Here is a 22,801-nt window from a genome sequence, read left to right as displayed (position 1 = left end):
GTCCTACCGCTGGAACCCCCACTGATCAAGAGAACGGGGGCTCCTTACCCTGTGGAGCAGAAGGTTAGGAAAGCGCACTGCTGCTCCATTCATTTCTATTGGAGTGCTGGAGACGGCCGAGAACTATACTTGGCTATCTCCAGTGCTCCTGTAGAAATTAATGAAGCAGCTGCTCCGTTCATTTCAGGGGGCCTCCACAGGGTACGAAGCCCCCATTCGAGTGACCAGTGGGGCAGTCCCAGCAGTAGGACCCCCACCAATCTGATCGTTATCCCCTATCATGTGGATAAGGGATAACTTGTTATAAGCGGAATACCCCTTAAAGCTAAATCCATTTATTTTATTTTTTTTAAATCATCTGTTGCCTCAAATAAGGTGGCTGAAAAAAATTGCAAAATACAGCTTTGCAGATGTCCTCAAACCACACACCTGTAAGTCACTACTAAATCCTCAGCAGATAGACTAGTGTGTCAGTTATCTGCCTGATCTGCAGGTCAGAGCTGGACAGCCGCATGTGGCGGGGCTTCTGGTGCCCCATATGTACATAGTCATGGAGGGGCTTGCATCTGCTGCTTGTCCCAAAAGGGTTAACAGTTCTGCCATTAACAAATGAACAGCCAAAGTTTTAGATTTGTCTTCAGAACCCTTCTCGCACAGCTAGGAATCCGGACTTCTGAAAGTACTGTTTTCCACGCGGCGAAATACAGCCAGGAAGTTTTGGCCTTTGTTACGCTGAACCTTCTTTCCTTCTTCTGTAGATGTGCCCAGTTTATCAATGATGATGTCACCTGCCTGCAAACACAACAGAAGAAGACAAGGATGTGCCACCAATGTCAGAAAGGTGCAGGGCCCAGAGGTGGAACCCACACCTACAGTGCTGGGAAAAAGTATTTACCCCTTTACAGATTTCTTTTCAGATTATCAAACAAATTTGAATATCAAAGATAACCTGAGTAAATACAAAAATGCAGTTTATAAATGTGGATTTCTTTGATTAAGGATAAAAAATGAATCCAAACCAACCCTATGTGAAAAAGTAATTGCCCCCTAAACCTACTAACCGGCTGTGCCACCCTTGCCGGCAACAACTGCTATCAAGAATTTGAGATAACCTTCACATCTCTGTGGCCCACTCTTTTTTGCATAATTGTTTTAATTCAGCCACATTGGATGGTTTGAGCGTGAATGGCCTGTTTAAGGTCATGCTCCAGCATCTCAATCAGATCTAAGCCCAGACTTTGACTAGGCCACTCCAAAACCTTCATTTTGTTTGTTTTTCAGCCAGAGGTGGACACACTGGTGCGATTCGGATCATTGTCCTGCTGCAGAACCCAAGTACCCTTGAGCTTAAGGTCACAAACTGATGGACGGACATTCTGTTAAGAGGGGATGGACTGGGTAAAGGGGAACATTTTACAGAGGATCCCTCTTCCTTTCAGTCTAACTGATGAGATGCCATGGTCACTATTGACCGCGGCATCTAGGCGGTTACACGACTGGGATCAGCGTCATCAGTTGTGGTAAGAATCCAGCTAGGTGTAATCAGCTGTGCTTCCTCCACTGATCCCGTGGGTACAACCGCAGTGCCTGCAAGATCACTATGACATATATATCTGACAAAGAGCACCAATGAGCCCTCGCACATGATGGATATAAACAGAAGAGGGTTCAAGGACAGAGAAAACCACCCCGTTAAGGGAGTTTCTTTGGATAGGACCGCGCTACCTCTGGAATCACAGAGAATCCACAATCGAAGCCAGCAAGATACCCCTGACGAAGCTCAACCGAGCGAAACCCGGGTCGGGTGATTTTGATCCATTGTATACTGCTTGTTTATACGTGTGCATTGTGAGTATAATAAAACCGTTTTTACTCCGACTTGCATGACGGTACTTCACTATTGGATGCAATTTTGGTGTTCCATAGAAGCCTGGAAAGGAGAGGAGGAGAGGTTTTGACTGGCCTGTTTGCTTCCCCATGCTTGTGAATATCTTGCTGGCTTCGATTGTGGATTCTCTGTGATTCCAGAGGTAGCGCGGTCCTATCCAAAGAAACACTTTTACCTGTGTGAACTGTACCCACTTCACCGTCGGGACCTGCGACACCACCAAGCAACGTATTTTTGAGGCTTATTTATTTATTTTTATAAATACCCCGTTAAGGGAAGCTAACCACTTATTTCACAAGACGAAAGTAGTAGAAAAATTTATGACGTGTGAGAAGTGCATTACACGGATGAAGCTGTATTACAGGACACGGTCTTACCAGTTGTTCTTTTGAAACCCTCTCAAAAAGAGGATGTTCCGTGAAGTGTGTCACCATCCACTCGTGAACTTCTTCCACATCTGTAATCGTATAAACCAGCCCCTGCACCACACGAAACCAGGAAAACATTATGACTCATGACAGACGAAGAGGGTCACGTAAAGAGTTTCCTTTATTCCACCTGATGATACAACATGTAGTTACAGCTGCAGCCAGCACACACGTAGCCACACGTTATCAGAGTCATACCCGGCGGGAAGTCCCCAAACACTGCTGACTTTTCAAAGACCCTGAAACCAACTTTAGAGGAACGCTAAACTTCGAAAGTAAATACGGAATATAGATGTCCTCACTGTTCGTCCATCTGTAGCCATCAATGTTCCCCACTAGTCTGGAGATCAAAAACTTTGGTTTTAATGCCGTCTCCATACAGCATTAAAATGTATTGGCTCTGTGGAGCCAAACCTCATCTCAGCCAAAGTGGCGCGAGACTTCGGTATTCCTATATGCGTACTGAAAAACATTTTAAAATAGGAATCCGAAGTAGACTTTGGTACCGAGGTACTAGCCAGTATTTTAAATCAGAATAGGAATACTGAAGTAATTCACCGAAGTCTCGCACAGAGACGAAGTTTGGCTCCACAGAGCCAATACATTTTTATGAATTCTAACCAAAGTTTTTGAACGAATCGACTTCAGATCTATGAACCGAAGCTCAATTCGCTCAAGAGTATCCCCACCGTGCGGCTATTGGGGCATGATGGGAGTCATAGTTTTGCAACAGCTGGAGAGCCACAGGTTGAAACCAAATAGCATAGTAGAAATCCTGCAGAGAACACAAAAATGAATCTCCTGATGATCTCTACCATCTCCTGGCTGGTGGTCAGCCGAGGAGAGGGGCTTCAGGGAACCTGCCGCCATGAAAATTGGAAGTAATCTGCAGGCGGCAGAGCAGGAGGAGCTGAGCAGAGTGGTATATATTTTCATGGGAAAAGATTCAGTAAAACTCGTAATTTATTCATTTAAAGGGATTCTGTCATGAGATTTTACCCCTATAACCTAAACATATGCCCATGTCCGTACTAATAACATTAATCCTAAGCTGGCCTTATTAAACCTGCCTGTGGCTCTATTAGCCTAAAAAACAGGTTTTTATAACCTGTCAATCACCTATCTAAGGTGCCCAAGGGGATGTCCGTTAATACAGGGTGCCCGGCCGCACCCATCGCCGTCTGGTGCCCAGCGCCGCCCTCCCTGTCTTAACAAAGCCGCTGCCAGGAGTCCGCACAAGCGCATCAGGCTGAGCCTAGTGCGCACGCTCGGGATCTGGCAAAGGGACGGGAGGATTGCGGAGGCGGCGCTGGGCACCAGACGGCTATGGGTGCGGCCGGGCACCCTGTATTAACGGACGTCCCCTTGGGCACCTTAGGTAGGTGATTGACAGGTTATAAAAACCAGTTTTTTGGGCTAATAGAGCCACAAGCAGGTTTAATAAGGCCAGCTTAGGATTCATGTTATTAGTACGGACATGGGCATATGTTTAGGTTATAGGGGTAAAATCTCATGACAGAATCCCTTTAAATTCCTGCTCATTCTGAGTTTGAAGTCAAGCGGGTAGTCCCATCAGTGATTGACAGCTGTCCCTCTATGGCTGTGCATGTCAGTCGCCTTCCCGACTTCAAAGCCCGAAATGAGCAGGAATTTAAATGAATGAAAAAATACATTATACACATACCTCCCAACTATCCCGGATCCGGCAGGACAGGCCCAGATTTCCATGGCTGTCCCACAACGCTTGAGGTATGTCCCACTGTCAGCTGTCTGTGTCCATAGGACGCAGAGACAGCTGACTGTAGTGGTGAAGCAGGAGCCACCCACTCCCCGCTTCACCATTCAGCTGCCGACGCTCCCCAGCAGCAGCACAATATCTGTCACACATTGCGCTGCTGGTCTGTGTAGGAGCAGTGGGGCAGGTCGGGAATCAGCCTCTGCTGCTCCTATGAAGGGGACACATGTGGGCACAGCTACTGTGAGGGGGGCACAGTGTGGGCATTACTACTGTGTGCTGGCATAAAGGGGGACTAATTACTATGTGGTGGCATTAAGGGGACTGGGTGTGTATAGTTATGTTTTGGGCGGAGTTAGAGGAGTGGCCTAGTATGAAAAAAAAATTGTTGCGGAACACTACGCACACCGCACATATTGTCCCTTTGGCCTCTTTCACACGGGCATCATGTTTTTGGCCCGGATAAGATACGGGTGCTTCGCGGGAAAATGCGCGATTTTTCCCCGCGAGTGCAAAACATTGTAATGCGTATTGCACGCGCGTGAGAAAAATCGGCATGTTTGGTACCCAAACCCGAACTTCTTCACAGAAGTTCGGGTTTGGGTCAGGTGTTGTGTAGATTGTATTATTTCCCCTTATAACATGGTTATAAGGGAAAATAATAGCATTCTGAATACAGAATGCATAGTACAATAGGGCTGGAGGGGTTAAAAAAATTAATTCTAATAATTTAACTCCCCTTAATCCACTTGTTCACGCAGTCGGCATCTCTTCTGTAGTCTTCTTTGAGGAATAGGACCTTTGATGACGTCACTCCGGTCATCACATGGTCCATCACATGATCTTTTACCATGGCGATGGATCATGTGATGACCGGAGTGACGTCACCACAGGTCCTTTTCCTGTGCACAGCAAAGATGAAGACAGAAGAGAAGCCGGGCTGCGCGAACAAGTGGATTAAGGCGAGTTAAATTTATTATTTTTTTAACCCAGCCCTATTGTACTAAGCATTCTGTATAAAGAATGCTATTATTTTCCCTTATAACCATGTTATAAGGGAAAATAATAAAGATCGGGTCCCCATCTTGATCGTCTCTTAGCAACCATGCGTGAAAATCGCACCGCATCCGCACTTGCTTGCGGATGCTTGCGATTTTCACGCAGCCCCATTCACTTCTATGGGGCCTGCGTTGCGTGAAAAACACACAAAATAGAGCATGCTGCGATTTTCACAAGTGATGCGTGAAAATCACCGCTCATGTGCACAGCCCCATAGAAATTAATGATGGGTCCGGATTCAGTGCGGGTGCAATGCGTTGACCTCACGCATTGCACCCACACGGAAAACTCACCCGTGTGAAAGGGGCCTTTGTGTTTTCCAAACGTTGGGAAGTATGGTTATACTGAATGTTTTCCTATAAAATTATATAACGATCTGCTCAGCTCCTCCTGCTCTATAACATGCTGTAATCAGCTCAGACACCATGTTCATTGTGACAGCTTGCCCTACTGCACATAAGGCAGAGAGGGAGACTGATGCTTCAGCCATAGGACAGTATGGAGTAGGAAGACAAGAGTTGTAACAGTAATATGGGCCAAAATAGGACCAAACGAAAGTAGGGGAGATAAAGGAAAGAGCTGGGGGATTTTTGTCCATTTTCTAATGTTATTTGACAATAACTTTTTCTCAAAACCTTTGAAATGTTATATATTTTTTCTTGGTGTTATCCAACAAAGATTATTAGTAAAAAAAATATCATAACTGAAACCGGTTGTGGGGACCCCCTCTCAATCGCTGAAAAAATAAATAAAAAAAAGAATGGCACTGTTGCATGCAGGTTCGTCCACAGCTCCATTTACTTCTATGGGACTGATAACCCTTTAGTGAGAGAGAAGTGCTTGCATTAATAGAAAGCAACTACGTCAAATAGGGAAGGCTACATTTACCACCATACAACAAAAACTGTGATCCATGCCTCAATCAGAATAAAGTTCTACAGAAGAAAACTGACTGAGATCTACACTCACTGACAACGAAAAAATTATACACCCAGATAAAGATGTCAGATTGCCGCAAAACTCTGCATATTGTGATGTCTCAGGCAGGTGTGGTCTGATTAGACAAGAGGGAGTAAAAGTCCTTCCTGCGCTGCCCTATAAATAGGCTCTCAGAGGCCATTTTTGGGTAGTGTACCTCTTGGTGAGAGATTACTGACTGATAGACATGCCTCTACTACGCACTCGAAGACAAACTTAGAGGAGGAAGGGGGGGCATAAATGGACAGAGCAGCAGGATGGTAGTTTTAATGAACTGCCCGCCATGTAGACCGTTCTAACCTAGCTGTTACGATGTGTTAGGAGCAATGGTTACCTGAGGGCATGCATACACAGCGAACAGGCTCCAGACCACCAGTAGAGAGAATCATTTGATCCACCAACAAGTGCCAGCAGATAAGACCGTTTCTTTGTCCACCATCCAGACACAGGTGGCACCTTCATTAAATACTCCTGTATCTGCCCAGCCCATTTCCAGGTTCTTAGTTGAAGAAAATTTGGCGTCACGCCCATTACATGCCCTGCCACTGACAGCCAGCCGCTGTCACCTTTGTTTGAGTGAATGGGAAACCTGGACTGCTACAGACTGGAACAGTATCATCTTTAGCGACATATCTATAGTGCGTTGGGATCCGATGATAATCGGGTTCGAGTATGGAGGCCACATGATAAGCGATTCCATCCGTCCTCTGCTATAAAGTGACACACGGCTGGTGTGATGATCTGGGGAGTTGGTCACCCCTAGTAATGATATGAGGGGCACTAACAGCTCAGCGACATGTGCAGAACAACCTGCGGCCACATGGGATGCCTCTCATGGCAGGGCTGCCAACTGGCATTTCTCAGCAGGATAATGCTCAAGGGTTTCCTGGTGTCTCAGCCAGATTGTAACACTACCTTGGCTGCCCGATCACCAGATTTATCACCATTTGGACATTTATAGGACCAGCTGGGACACTAGCTTTGACAACCTACGAGAGTGCAGGATCTACAGGCCCAGATGGAACATCTGTGGGTAAATGTGCCGCAGGATACCGTACGGAACCTCTATGCCTCCATGTCCTGCCGTATCTCGTATTGTATCCAGGCTGGAAGTGGCCCAACTGGGTCCTAGAGCCTCCTTTTAAAAGGAACAGTTTTCCTCAGTAAACCTATCCTCTCTCTCTAATATAGTAATCACTTACATCTATCACCATTACATTCACACACAGAAAGTTTCATTCCAACAACTCCTTCCCGGTGCTTTTTTTTTGGTACTTAGAACCTGTGATCAGTTGCATTTGAACGGCAAATGACTAAAAATGTAAACGTAAAAAAGAAGCAAGATGGCTGGATGTTTCTTAGGCTTTTGTATAAACCCAGTGCCAATGTGTATGACTTACCCCAACACGTAGCACGTAAGCATATTCTGCCAACAGCGTGGAACTGATGATCCTCCATTTATGTTTCGTCTTCTTAAAGTGAGGGTCCGGAAACAGGAAGAACATTTTACTAAGCTAGAAGGGAAAAAATTTTTTAAAAAAATTGGAAATGTTTGAATCGTCAATGACATCTGAACATAAGCGGCCACCATAAATCTACTGGTTGCTATTGGCAACAGTCGACGACTTGTCATCAGACACTGATGCTAACGCAGCTTGACTTGCCCAAGTACAGCTTAGGAAGCCTTGTAAGTGCAGTGAGAGCTACTAATTAAAGGGGTCATCCATTTTTTTAAATTTCATATTCGCCCCCCCCCCCCCCCTTTGATCACACTAACACCTTTTTCATTGGTACTTATTAAATGTGGCTTACCAGGCCAGTGCTGTGCTACTGTTCTTCTGGGATCATGTGTCGTACATTGCGCATGTGATTGTAGCCTGGTTGCAATCCCCAGCGCATGCGTGAGAATGAATCTCTAGCCACATCGCTAGAGAAAGATTTATTTCAATGCGTGCACAACATTTAAGGAGTACCAATGAAAAAGGCATTACTGTTATCAAAGGGAAAAACATGAAATAAAATATTGGCTAAGGCTACTTTCACACTAGCGGCACGGACCTCCGGCAGGCTGTTCCGTCGGGTGAACAGCCTGTCGGATCCATCCTGCCGCTAGTGAACGTGTGCCCCCGAACTGCTGCTCCGTCCCCATTGACTATAATAGGGGCGGGGCGGAGTGTCGGCAGCGCACGGCGAGATGCTGCCGGAATAAATGTCGGACATGTCGTAGTTTTTTTCCGGCAGCCTCTCGCCGTGCGCGGTCATGCTTCCACCGGAACTCCGCCCCGCCCCCATTATAGTCAATGGGGACGGAGCTGCAGTCTGGGGCCACACGTTCACTAGCGGCACTAGAGGTCCATGCCACTAGTGTGAAAGTAGCCGAACACCTTTAATTGCATTGGCGTCCCTCTACTGCAAATGCTGGCATTAAAGTTAACTCCAATCCCAGGCTCATCATAGTGGTTTTAAAGAAGGAGGGGGCTCCCTTTGGAAGCACATTACCCCTTACAACGTACTCTCGGTACCAATGGGGTACTATGGCAGTCACCCCTCAGGTCTGCGATGAAACAAAGCCTACTAGGACCTGATAAACATGGGACCTATTAGGATATTTGCCAGAATAAGGCCTCTTGCACACGAACGTATTTTCTTTCTGTGTCCGTTCCGTTGTTTTGCGGACCGTATGCGGAACCATTTATTTCAATGGGTCCGCAAAAAAAAAAACAGACGTTACTCCGTGTGCATTCAGTTTCTGTATGTCCGTATTTCCGTTCCGCAAAAAATAGAACATGTCCTATTATTGTCCGCATTACGGACAAGGATAGGACTGATCTGTTAGTGGGCAGCTGTTCCGTTTCACAAAATACGAAATGCACACGGACGTCGTCCGTATTTTTTGCGGACCACAAAATACATACGTCATGTGCATGAGCCCTAACACTGAGAGGCAAAATACATTACTACAGGACAGAGTTATGCCAGGATCCAAAGGACCACAGGGTCAAGGACACTATGGGGACTGAAAAAAATGAAATAAGTCCACTAAAATGTTTACAAATATAAAAGAAAATCCTGTACCCGGCACCCACCAAATATCTGTTTGTGGCAGCCGCCAGCACCAAAAGCAGAGCCTCCATCCACAGTAGTGGCCATGCCTGAGGCCTGCAAGTGAATGGGACGAAGCAGCGGTAATTACACTGCGAGCAGGTAAACCGTGAGGAAAACGCAACGCTCGCAGATGTGCTGCGGTCTCTTCAAACAGGGGTGCCGGATCCCCACCAATCGGATATCGATGACCTATCCTGAGGAAAGGTCATCAATATGAGAAAACCGGACAACCCTTTTAATAATGAACACAAAAACACCGGACATACCCTTAGGAGGTTATAAAAGGTGGTCATGCAGAAGCTACCTGTGCTTTCTTGAAGAAGTTGGGAAGGTACTTCATAGCGTTACTCCTGATACAGGCAATGTTCTGGTACTGGCCGGGGTGGGACGCCCTCAAAGACTTGATCCTGTCTCGCACATAGTCTGATACTTTGACACGTATCTCCAGTCCAAGCATGAGTGCGTTTGGAAACAACGGAGACAACTCAACTACAAATCAAGCAGAGATACAAACCTGACTTTAATGATGTACCCACATTGCAGAGACCAAACGGCTGACATCACGTATACAGTCGGCCCAAGAGGGATAATGTGCGGTTTATTAATTGCTGTGCTGCACCCATACAGGAGCAGGTACAGGCACAGCCCGGCAATCAGCGGTAATCCATGGGCAGTTACTAGCACCATTTGGCCATGTGCGGTCAGTTTTTCTCCCGAGCCCCTTCACTTGAATAGGCTTCAGAAAAAAAAAAATCGGAACAAATTGGTGCACATGCTGTGTTTTGAAAAAGATGCCACTGGCCCACAAAATGCACCAAAAACCAATAAAAACGCCAAAGAATGCACTCTATTTACTGTGCTTTGTACTTACTATTGACGTACAACGACCATCCGGCTAAAAAATCCCAAGAAAAATGCTGTGTTTTTCATAAACATGCTATGTGTGGAACCACCCTCTAAGCAGCAGCAGATTTCCCATTCAGTTGCGTTCCTCCAGGGAAAATGCTTATAAGGCCTCATGCACACGGCCGTTGTTCTGGTGCGCATCCGATCCACAGTTTTGGCGGCTCGGATGCGGACCCATTCACTTCAATGGGGCCGCAAAAGATGCAGAGAGTACACCGAGTGCTGTCCGCATCCGTTGCTCCATAAGTTGGCCCCGCAAAAAAAAAATATAACATGTCCTATTCTTCTCCATTTTGCGGACAATAATAGGCATTTCTACAAAGGGGCGTCTGTTCCATTCCGCAAATTGCAGAAGGCACACGGACGGCTTCTGTTTTTTTGCGGACCGCAAAAAAACAGAACGGTCATGTGCATGAGGCCTAATGCAATCCCCTAAAATATTAGTTAAAGCATCTCTGGAGCTGACGTTTAACCCCTTCAACTAGGGATCGACCGATTATCGGTTTTACCGATATTATCAGCCGATATTCAGGATTTTGACAGTTATCGGTATCGGCATCTATTTTGCCGATATACCGATAACGTATTGGGAACACAGAACGCGCTGCTCTCAGCGCTCTCCGCGTTCCCTCCGCAGCACAGGGGAGAAGGAAGCAGTGTCTCCTCCCCCTGTGCTGCTGCTGCCAATTAGAGGAGGGAGGACAAGAGGAGGGGCAGGGCTGTGGCCACTGCTCCACCAATGAAGATAACTCTTTCATTAATTCATATACAGGAGGCGGGAGCTGGCTGCAGAATCACATAGCCGGCTCCCGACCTCTATGAGCGGTAGCTGCGATCCGCGGTAGTTAACCCCTTAGGTGCCGTGGATCACAGCTACCGCTCATAGAGGTCAGGAGCCGGCTATGTGATTCTGCAGCCAGCTCCCGAATGCTGTATATAAATTAATGAGAGATTTCTCTTCATTGGTGGTGCAGTGCGCCCCCCCCCCCCCCCAAGCCCCCCAGTATTATTCATTGGTGGCGCAGTGCGCCACACACCCAAGCCCCCCCCCCAGTATTAATCATTGGTGGCAGTGGCCACAGGATCCCCTCTTCCCTGCTCCTCCGATCGGAGCCCCAGCAGTGTAATCCTGGGGCTCTGATTGGTTACCATGGCAGCCAGGACACTATTGAAGCCCTGGCTGCCATGGTAAGCTCCATGCTGCTGTGTACACAGAGCAGAGTAGCAGGGACAGTGTGAGCTCCTATTCACCCTGATAGATCTCTATCAGGGTGAATAGGACAAGGGTTCTAGTCCCTAAGGGGGCTAAAAGTTAGTAAAAAAAAAAAAATATTAAGTATAAATGAAAAAGATTTACAAAAAAAAAAATACACGTTAACAAACATATTAATTTGCAGCAGATGTGTAGGAAATTTTTTTTCTTCAAAATCAGTCGATCCCTACCTTCAACCACCGTGAAGTAGCCGTACGTCACAGTGGTTGAGGAAATGAATGGAGCGGGCTGCTGCAGCAAGCCAACTCCATACACGACAGGTGCTGGCTGTATCATACAGCAGACACCCAGCCACAATGACGGGGAACAGCGATCCCGCTGAACCCAGCCATTTAACCCCCTCAGATGACGCGATCAACACTGAGGCACAGCTCAGCAGGAACAGTGTCCGAATCCTATTCAACCTAATAGATCTCTATTTGGGTGAATAGCACAAGGGATTAAAAGATCATAGTTTATAGACCCCTAAGGGGGGGGGCTAATAGTTATTATATAAAAATTGAAGGGTAAACAGAAAAAAAAAAAAAACATTAAAATCAAAAGTTTAAATCATATATTAAATATAAAAAAAAAAATATATATATATATATATATATATATATATATATATATCAGGTATCACCACGTTTTTAAAAAATTCCCGTGTGGTGAACAACGAAACACACACGATTCGCCATTTTTAGTCACCTTTCCCCACCAAGAAAACTGAACAGTGATAAAAAAAAGTTGTACCTACCACAAAAATGGCAGCAATCAAAACCGCAAAAAAAACAAGCCCTCATACAGCCCTGTAGACTAAAATATTAAAAAGTTACGGCTGTCAGAAAACAGCGATGAAGAAAATTTAGATTTTTTTTCCCAAAGGTTTTTATTTTTTAAAGTAAAAGTAGTAAAACAAAAACAACCTATACAAGTTTGGTTTCGCCGTATTTGTATTGAGCTGCCGAAAAAAAGATATCATGTCAATTTTAGCACACATTGAACACTTACTTTATTTTATTTAACCCCACAAATAATTTCTTCCTGTTTTCCAATAACAGACATGGTAAATTAAATGGTGGCCATAAAAAATACACTTTATCCCAAAAAAAAAAAAAAGCCCTCAATGAACGGAAAATAAAAAAAAGTTATGGCTATTGGAATGTGGGGAGGAAAAAAACGAAAATGCAAAACCAAAAATAGTAGAGATAGTTGAATTATAACCGTACCCAGCAAACCACCATATCCACAGCCAATGTCTGCAAATTCGACTGCATATTCCTGCTTCTTCACCTCCGACAAGTCCTTCGTGTCATCATGAGAACTATCCAGTGATAAAGGCTTGAAGTATTCAGGATAATATTGTGACCAATCCATTTCTTCTGGTGTAACAGGACTGGAAAATAAAGTGAAAAAGAAAGAAAATTGAGAATTGGTAAAAACATTGGTAAAAAGCCCTTAAAGGGAACCTGTCACCGGGATTTTGTGTATAGAGCCGAGGACATGGGTTGCTAGATGGCCGCTAGCACATCCGCAATACCCAGTCCCCATAGCTCTGTGTGCTTTTATTGTGCAAAAAACCAATTTGATACATATGCAAATTACCCTGAGAGGAGTCCTGTAGGTGAGATGAGTCAGGGACAGGACTCATCTCAGGATAATTTGCATATGTATCAAATCGGTTTTTTTACACAATAAAAGCACACAGAGCTATGGGGACTGGGTATTGCGGATGTGCTAGCGGCGATCTAGCAACCCATGTCCTCAGCTCTATACATAAAATCCCGGGGACAGGTTCCCTTTAAAGGGGTTGTCTACGTTCACAGATGAACCCACACATATCCCTGTTTTCACCCAGGCTGCCCCCCTGACATGAGCATTGAAGCATTTCATTTCAAAGGGTGTTTTTGGAGATGCCATGCTCTCCGTGGGTAAGCAGGCGGAGGCTTCAGCTCTGAACCTGGACAACCTCTTCAACCGATTATAATACATGTTATAACTAACTGATCGGGGGTGGTCCGACCACTGGGACCCTCACCGATCCTTAGAATGGCGGTCCCGTTCCCATGATGGGGTGGCTAGCAGGCACACTGCTGCTGCATTCTCTCTCTATGGGACTGCCTGAAATAACTGAGCGCTGCACTGAATGAAAGTGCGCATGCTTGACCTGCCGCTCCATCAGATCACGGGACCAGGACTTCCATTCTCAGAATTAGGCTACATGCACACGACCGTATGTGTTTTGCGGATGACATCTGTATGTCATCAGTTTTTTTGGCGGATGTTCTATTTTTTTGCTACGGAACGGACATACTGATGCGGACAGCATACGGTGTGCTGTCTGCATTTTTTGCGGACCCATTGAAATGAATCGTTTCACCATGAAAATGCAATGCAAGCTACAGGCAGCATGTTATAGAGCAGGAGGAGCGGAGCAGACTGATCTATAGATTTATGGGAAAAGATCCAGTATGACTTGTAATTGGATGTTAGCTGTCAGTCATCGATAGGACGAGAAAGAATTTATATAAAGAAATTACAGGATTTACTGGATCTTTTCCCATAAATCTATATATCAATCTGCTCAGCTCCTCCTGCTCTATAACATGCTGCCTGCAGATCAACATGATCTTTTGCTCACGTTCTGACAGCTGGGCCATGACTATGGCTGGCCACCCACTTTAGACAGCAGGCGGACAAGCTCCCATTTAGCCAGCAGCTCCAGCACCCCTGCTAAACCCAACCCCCATACACATTAGAGGCTCGTCTGATTAAACAGGATTTCTGGTAGGTATATACTGCGGGCCTAACCTCAACATCAGATCGGTGGAGTCCAACGCCCGGGACCAGCCAGTTCTGACAAACTATACCGTGGATGGAACAAGAAGTACATGGCCATGATGCAGTAGTCCAGTATGCCGGCCCTGGACCCACAGTGGATGGAGCTTCCAGCGCCTGCCCTAATCAGGTGATCGGCGGGGGTGTCGGGTGTCAGACCCTCCAACAATCTGATATTGTCGACCTATCCTGAGGGCAGGTCATCAAAGTCCTGAAAATGCCATTTAGGCCGAATGCACACGGCCGTGGGTGCGGCAGGAGCGTGAGAGCAGGCGCTTGGTTGCTATGACGCCGTGCGCTTCATGCCGCCGCTGCACTACAGTAATACACTCATATGATCTATACCAGTGTATCACTGTAGTGCAGCGGTGGCATGAAACGCACGGCGTCATAGCAACCAATGACGCCGTGTGCTCCTGCTGTCAGCAGGAATCCAGGCCGGGATACCATGGACCGCTCACGGCCGGGTGCATTCTGCCTTAATCAGTAGCCGCTGGCCGGCACTTGCCATGTGTACTAGTCGCAGATATTTCCGTAATTAATCTGCCCCATGTGAATTCACCCTAACAAGCACAGGCTCGGGGGGACCCAGGCCCTCCATGTATTAGGCTGCTTTCACATTAGCGTTTTTCGCGGATCCATCATGGATCTGCAAAACCGCTTCCAATCCAATAATACAACCACATGCATCCGCCATGAATGGATCCGGGTGTATTATGTCTTCTATAGCCATGACGGATCTGTCTTGAACAGTTTTCTATTGTGCCAGATTGTGTCAGAGAAAACGGATCCGTCCCCATTGACTTAGTCTACTTTCACACTGGCGTTTTGGTTTCCGTTTGTGAGATCCGTTCAGGGCTCTCAGAAGCGGTCCAAAATGGATCAGTTTTGCCCTAATGCATTCTGAATGGATAAGGATCAGTTCAGTCTCCATTCCGCTCCTGAGGCGGACACCAAAACGCTGCGTGCAGTGTTTTGGTGTCCGTCTGATGAAACTGAACCAAACGGATCCGTTCTGACACACAATGTAAGTCCACGACACAATCTAGCACAATAGAAAACGGATCCGTCCTCCATTGACTTTCAATGGTGTTCAAGACGGATCCGTCTTGGCTATGTTAAAGATAATACAAACTGATCCGTTCTGAACGGAAGCGTTTGTGCAGATCCATGATGGATCCGCACAAACGCAAGTGTGAAAGTAGCCTTACATTGTGTGCCAGGACGGATCCGTTTCGCTTCGTCAGGCAGCGTTTTGGTGTCCGCCTCCAGAGCAGAATGGAGACTGAAAGGAGGCAAACTGAGGCATTCTTTTCCATTCAGAATGCATTAGGGCAAAACTGATCCGTTTTGGACCGCTTGTGAGAGCCCTGAACAGATCTCACAAACGGAAAGCCAAAACGCCAGCGTGAAAGTAGCCTAACTTGGATGTCATTCATTAGAATGGGTGCACCTCATCCTGAAATCAGCCACTTGCAGTGGGTCTCAAGATTCGGACAGGTGGCGGTCACCAAATGACACCGCGGCTAGCTGATTAAAGGGGTCGTCTGTGGTGGGAGGGTTCAGGCACCATGCTCCCCACGGTCTCTGGCAGAGGACCCCCACCTAGTATCTGCAGTCTGTGACAGGTAGTTTCTTATTCCCGGCTCCACATACTTACTACTGGAAGGTGTGATCAGCCATGGGGTTGGAGTGCGCCCTCTGCCGGTAATAGCGCTTCTGAGGCAGGGACACGCTCCCCCCCGGCTCTGTGGCCGCGGTACATAGCTGCACCTGGCTCTCGGACATGGCGCTGAACTAGCCGCTCTCCCTGCCTGGTGCACATCGGCAACGTGCTGCCCGCACTCACTTCCCTGCTGGTCGCAGGCCGTGACGTCAGCCTAGCCATGTGACCTGTAGCGACGCCCCCTTATTCACAGCTCTCATCCCAGTGCGGCCATCTTTAATGTTGGCAGAGGGTGCTGTCATAAGATATCAAGAGTTATGTTTATTGAAATAGCTACAACATAGGAAAAATAAAACGGTTTCAAAAAGCATTGAGAAAAACTGATATGACTAGTTATTTTTATCTTTTTTTTCTTTTTTACCTTCTCGACCACCACCCCTCAACCTGGAATACTTTTGGAAACCCCTACTCACCTGCTCTGTTCTGGTTCCCTGCTTTACTTCAATAGATTTTCACTCCCCCCATCTGTCAACGTCCACACGGACAGGGTCACTACAGCCAATGATTGGCCCGCAAGAAGCATGTCACTGCTGGATCATGTACCTCTGGGGGACGTCATTGGCTGCACTGGTGCCCATGACCCTGGATTCCACACCCAAATGCGCATCAAAGCTGATGACAATCCGCATCCCATGAATATGCAGGACTGGGATCAGCAACCTTCGGCACAACAGCTGTTGCGAAAGTACAACTCCCATCATCCACACTAACTCCCATAGAAGTTTCAGAGGTTGCTGATCCCTGCACATGGGGCTTCTGTAGCATCACTCACATGTATCGGAACATTTCTGGCTGGAGGTTTGGCGCCACAGACAATAATTTATCAGCAGAAATACAGAACATGATATTTATTCCCACGGCTTCCGTACAGAAAAGGCAAGGATTGGCGCCAGTGAGTGACAATGGGGCTAATCCTTGTGTGCATATGCTGCAATCTACAGTAAATCCGTAAATTAAGGACATCAGGATTTTTAGTGCATAGTGAACACTGTGATGTCAAAACCTGAAAAAACCATGGCGGATTTCAGTTTTTTTTTATTTTTTATTTATTTTACCCCCTGAAGAATTTTTTCCCCGTTTTCTAATACAAGACATGGTAGATTAAAAGGTGGCATTAAAAAACGCATCTTGTCCCACTAAAAATAAGCCCTCATACGGCTATGTAAATGGAAAAAATAAAAAAGTTATTGCTATTGGAACGTGGGGAGGAAAAAATGAAAATAGGCCTGGTCTTTAAGGGGTTAACCACTTAGGGTATGTTAAAAAAAAGCTGACTTTTTTTACCTGCTCTTCAAATCAGCCTTCTCTTCAAACAGCTGATCAGCGGGGGTGCCGAGAGTGGGACCACTACTGATCTGATAAAATTCCCTTAAAGGGGTTGTCCGCTTTTTACTACTGATTACTTATTCTCAGGAAAGGTCATCAATAGAAAAAAGCGGACAACCCTTTTAAGGGGATTTTCCATAATCAACGCTATCATCACGTATCTAAAGGATAGCTGATAAGTATCTGATCACTGGGCTTTTGAATGGAGCAGTGGTCAGGAATGCTTCCTACCGCTCCATTCAGTTTCCATAGGACTCCGCTATTTCCATTAGTTCCATAGATTTTGAATGATGCAGTAATGGAGGCTAAAGGACCCTCGTCCTCAGGATCGGTGGGGTTCTGGCATTCAGACCCTATGATCAGGCGCTTGTTGACTAATGGGAAAACCCCTGTAATGTGAAGAGAATTTGAGTGAGATTTCTAATTCAGCAGTTGTAATGTAATTAGAGGGAGAGCTCGTTAATAGGTTAGTAATGGGACGGTGCAGATATTACTTATTAACAGCGCTTGTTCTTTGCAGCTCTATGAAAGCACAAATGAACGTGATACAATTGACCACTTTTCTGTATATTATTCTATAAGGGATAAGACGTTATCTTAAAATACCGCCCCCTCCATGCCCGGGCCCCTTGTATGGATTATACTTACCTGCTCCCCGACACCCACATCGCTCTGGATCCCTGCACGGCCACCGCTGCATCTCCCCCTCGCCCGGATCAAAACATCAGGCTACTGGAGGGGGGAGGCAGCCAAAGCAGGCCGCTACGGTGACCAGCCTCAAGGGTGCTTGTCCACTATTGGCTGCTCCCCCTTCCCCCAGGTCGCCGGATGGTTTGATCTGAGCAATGGGGAGATGCAGCGGCGGCCGTGCAGGTAAATATAATCCATACAAGGGGCCTGGGCATTGTGGGGGAAATGTTATACCCCTTTAACTTTTGCTCACTTTTTGTTATTTAGGGGCATAACTATAGGTGCCGAGATGGCAGCCGCACCTAGGCCCATTATTATCCCTGTATTGCTACATCACTGAAGTGACATCACTATGTTCGGTGACATCACTGTACAGTTTATTCAAACACTATGACATCCCTGCATGCAGTGCTTTATTCCCATGACTTCTCAGTGTTTCTTATTGCCATGTGGCATCACTGGGACCATTATTATTGCACAATGACGGTTTAACCCTTTGATGCCCTCACTGTGTATATTCTCCCTGCCCAGTGACATCATTGTGAAATCTTCTATGCCTGCAATGGCAGCGTAGTTTCACCGGTATATTTCAGTTCATACTCGCTGCTGATGGCATGACACAGCTCCAGCGCATGCACCATTCCCGCTCTATACATATGTAACGTGCAAGAAGTACTTCTCCCTGGATGGTAAATACACATAAGGCTACATGCACACGAACGTTGTTTGTTTCCGTGTCCGTTCCGGGTTTCTTTTGCGGATAGGATGCGGACCCATTTATTTCAATTACGGATGTGATCGATTTTTATTTTTTTGAAATGGGTTAAAGTGGGTCCAATAAAAGGCAGATATGCCTGCTTACAGACTTAAAGGGGTTGTCCAGCCATTGATAGATTGTAAGCTCTTGCGAGCAGTGCCCTCATTCCTCTTGTTCTAATTATTGACTTGTCTGTTGCTATGTTATTTACAAACCGGATTCCAAAAAAGTTGGGACACTATACAAATCGTGAATAAAAACTGAATGCAATGATGTGGAGGTGCCAACTTCTAATATTTTATTCAGAATAGAACATAAATCACGGAACAAAAGTTTAAACTGAGAAAATGTACAATTTTAAGGGAAAAATATGTTGAATCAGAATTTCATGGTGTCAACAAATCCCCAAAAAGTTGGGACAAGGCCATTTTCACCACTGTGTGGCATCTCCCCTTCTTCTTACAACACTCAACAGACGCCTGGGGACCGAGGAGACCAGTTTCTCAAGTTTAGAAATAGGAATGCTCTCCCATTTTTGTCTAATACAGGCCTCTAACTGTTCAATCGTCTTGGGCCTTCTTTGTTGCACCTTCCTCTTTATGATGCGCCAAATGTTCTCTATAGGTGAAAGATCTGGACTGCAGACTGGCCATTTCAGTACCCGGATCCTTCTCCTACGCAGCCATGATGTTGTGATTGATGCAGAATGTGGTCGGGCATTATCTTGTTGAAAAATGCAGGGTCTTCCCTGAAAGAGATGACGTCTGGATGGGAGCATATGTTGTTCTAGAACCTGAATATATTTTTCTGCATTGATGGTGCCTTTCCAGACATGCAAGCTGCCCATGCCACACGCACTCATGCAACCCCATACCATCAGAGATGCAGGCTTCTGAACTGAGCGTTGATAACAACTTGGGTTGTCCTTGTCCTCTTTGGTCCGGATGACATGGCGTCCCCGATTTCCAAAAAGAACTTCGAATCGTGACTCGTCTGACCACAGAACAGTCTTCCATTTTGCCACACTCCATTTTAAATGATCCCTGGCCCAGTGAAAACGCCTGAGCTTGTGGATCTTGCTTAGAAATGGCTTCTTCTTTGCACTGTAGAGTTTCAGCTGGCAACGGCGGATGGCACGGTGGATTGTGTTCACTGGCAATGGTTTCTGGAAGTATTCCTGAGCCCATTCTGTGATTTCCTTTACAGTAGCATTCCTGTTTGTGGTGCAGTGTCGTTTAAGGGCCCGGAGATCACGGGCATCCAGTATGGTTTTACGGCCTTGACCCTTACGCACAGAGATTGTTCCAGATTCTCTGAATCTTCGGATGATGTTATGCACAGTTGATGATAGATGCAAAGTCTTTGCAATTTTTCGCTGGGTAACACCTTTCTGATATTGCTCCACTATCTTTCTGCGCAACATTGTGGGAATTGGTGATCCTCTACCCATCTTGGCTTCTGAGAGACACTGCCACTCTGAGAAGCTCTTTTTATACCCAATCATGTTGCCAATTGACCTAATTAGTGTTAATTGGTCTTCCAGCTCTTCGTTATGCTCAAATTTACTTTTTCCAGCCTCTTATTGCTACTTGTCCCAACTTTTTTGGGATTTGTTGACACCGTGAAAATTGGAATCAACTTATTTTTCCTTTAAAATGATACATTTACTCGGATTAAACGTTTGATCTGTCATCTACGTTCTATTACAAATAAAATATTGACATTTGCCATCTCCACATCATTGCATTCAGTTTATATTCACAATTTGTTTAGTGTCCCAACTTTTTTGGAATCCGGTTTGTATAACTGTTTGTACATGAACCCCTGAACTGTAAAGCGCTGCGGAATATGTTGGCGCTATATAAATAAAGATTATTATTATGATAACCTATCCTCAAGATAGGTCATGAATATCTCATCGGTGGGGGTCTAACATGCAAGTTCTGCTTCCTCTTCATTAAGCCTCATTCACATGTCTGTGTCCGTGCTCAAATCCGTGAAAAGGTGGTCAGTGATGCATCTGTGAAGGATCCGTGTTGGGTCCGTGTGTCCGTTTTTTGCTGTCCGTGTTTCACTGACACTGAACAGCTGAAAAATTATTTTCAAAGCATCTCTTCTTAATGATCCGTGAAACATGGATGCAACACGGATGTCATCCATGTTGCATCCCTGGTTTTCACGGACCAATAGACTATAATGGACGTGATAGATCCGTGAACATGGACAAAATAGGGCATGCATCCGTGCTAAAAACAGGGACCCACGGACCGTGCTAAAACACTGATGTCTGAATACACACATTAAAATGAATGGGGACGTGTGCTGTCCGTGGAGAACATGTACAGCACACGTCCGTGAAACACTGACGTGTGAACGAGGCTTTACACTGCACTTCGTCTCGGAAGCACAGTGTAAGGCCTCTTGCACACGAATGTTGTGCATCCGTTCCGTGTATTGGGGACCGCAATTTGCGGTCCCCAATGCACTGGCAATGTCCGTGCGTTGGCCGGGACGGATCGAGACCCATTCAACTTGAATGGGTCCGTGATCCGTCCACACCCTAAAAAATTAGAACATTTTCTTGCTGTGCGGAGGCACGGACAGAAACACCATGGAAGCGCTCCGTAGTGCTTCCGTGGGGTTCCGATCCGTGCTTCCGTTCCGCATCTCCGTGATTGCGGACCCATTCAAGTGAATGGGTCCGAATCCGTGATGCTGAGTGCACAGGCGCCGCTGCCCGTGTATTGCGGACCCGCCGTATGAGGGCTGCAATATGGCCACGGGCACACAACGTTCGTGTGCAAGAGGCCTTATACAAGTACCTGGTCCATTCAAGTGAAAAGAGCCAGTACTTGTAATTACACTACACCACTGCTCTACAGGAGACGCCCCCAGTAGAAATGCCCCGATTTAATAGGGCATACAATGTAGCTGGAAGTGGGGGAAAAAAACTGATGGGGAGGAATTGGAAAAAAATGCAATTCCACCATAGTTTTACAGGTAAAACTGACTCGTGCCCTTCATCCTCTGGGTCAGTAAAATTACAAACATACCAAATTTGTATAGGTTTTTTTTGTGTTTTAATACTGAAAAAAAAAACGGAATGTACTCCGTATGCATTCTGTTTCCGTATTTCTGTTTTTCCGTTCCGTTGAAAGATAGAACATGTCCTATATTTGGCCGCAAATCACGTTCCGTGGCTCCATTAAAGTCAATGGGTCCGCAAAAAAAACAGAATGCATACGGAAATGCATCCGTATGTCTTCCGTATCTGTTCCGTTTTTTGCGGAACCATCTATTGAAAATGTTATGCCCAGCCCAATTTTTTCTATGAAATTACTGTATACTGTATATGCCATATGGAAAAACGGAACAGAAACGGAAACACAACGGAAACAAAAAACGGAACAACGGATCCGTTTAAAACGGACCGCAAAACACTGAAAAAGCCATACGGTCGTGTGAAAGAGGCCTTAGACTGTAGTTCCATAGAACTACAGGTTAAGCTCTATTTGCAGTTATCCTATAGAGGCCTGCCAACTCAGCGCATCAGAAGTAAGGAACAGCTCCCCTGATCGCCGCATGGTGGAGCCGGTCCTGACCACGACCATTTTTTGCTATTTAGATGCCATGGTCACGCGTGACCACAGCATATAAAGGATTAAATGCCTGCGATCAGCATTATTGCTGGTTGCAGACATTAGCCACAGGCCTTTACTGTTTGAAACAGCAAAGACCTACAGCTATGGCACCCTCAGCGGCACATTCCCATAAAGATCTTTCATCCTTCTCCCAGTTTCATTGAACGTGTATTTCCGGTTTGTACAACTGTAACGGCCGATATGAACTAAAATGTGTGTTTGTGAAACCATCATCCACCAGATGTTTGTTTGCTCCACTGCTGTTCAACCATCAGTCGACCCAGGGACATCTTTAACACGGGGCAAAAGGGGCAGCTGCCCCAGGCCCAGTTGCTCCTGGGGGGGCCCAAGGCAGCTGCCTCTTGAATCCCGCTGGCCAGTGGCGTAGCGTGGGGGGGTGACAGGGGGGGCTGCTGCCCCGGGCGCAAAATTCCAGGGGGCGCTAGCAGGGCCGCACCGCCAATTAGGCAAA

General features: G+C 46.1%; 1 protein-coding gene across 2 annotated transcripts; it reads right to left on the bottom strand.

Moving 5' to 3' along the window:
- Window positions 1-285: 285 nt before the first annotated feature.
- Window positions 286-16,056, bottom strand: METTL1 (methyltransferase like 1). 2 transcript variants are annotated; one of them, XM_040425938.1, is made up of 6 exons: window positions 15,850-16,056; window positions 12,581-12,747; window positions 9,498-9,682; window positions 7,489-7,602; window positions 2,266-2,367; window positions 286-792 (listed from the first exon to the last, which is right to left on the bottom strand). In XM_040425938.1, the coding sequence occupies exons 1-6, from the start codon at window positions 15,975-15,977 to the stop codon at window positions 658-660; spliced, it is 831 nt and encodes a 276-aa protein (XP_040281872.1). In that variant the 5' UTR covers window positions 15,978-16,056; the 3' UTR covers window positions 286-657. The 2 variants fall into 2 exon arrangements, with proteins under 2 accessions (XP_040281872.1, XP_040281873.1); XM_040425939.1 differs by lacking the exon at window positions 286-792 and adding an exon at window positions 805-1,688 and having other exon boundaries at window positions 2,154-2,367.
- Between the last annotated feature and the right edge of the window lie 6,745 nt (window positions 16,057-22,801).

Source organism: Bufo bufo, chromosome 3 (genome assembly GCF_905171765.1).
Source record: "Bufo bufo chromosome 3, aBufBuf1.1, whole genome shotgun sequence".
Lineage (NCBI taxonomy): Eukaryota > Metazoa > Chordata > Amphibia > Anura > Bufonidae > Bufo > Bufo bufo.
The sequence above is the reverse complement of the archived record's forward strand: the minus strand, read 5'-3'. Positions and strand labels throughout refer to the sequence as shown.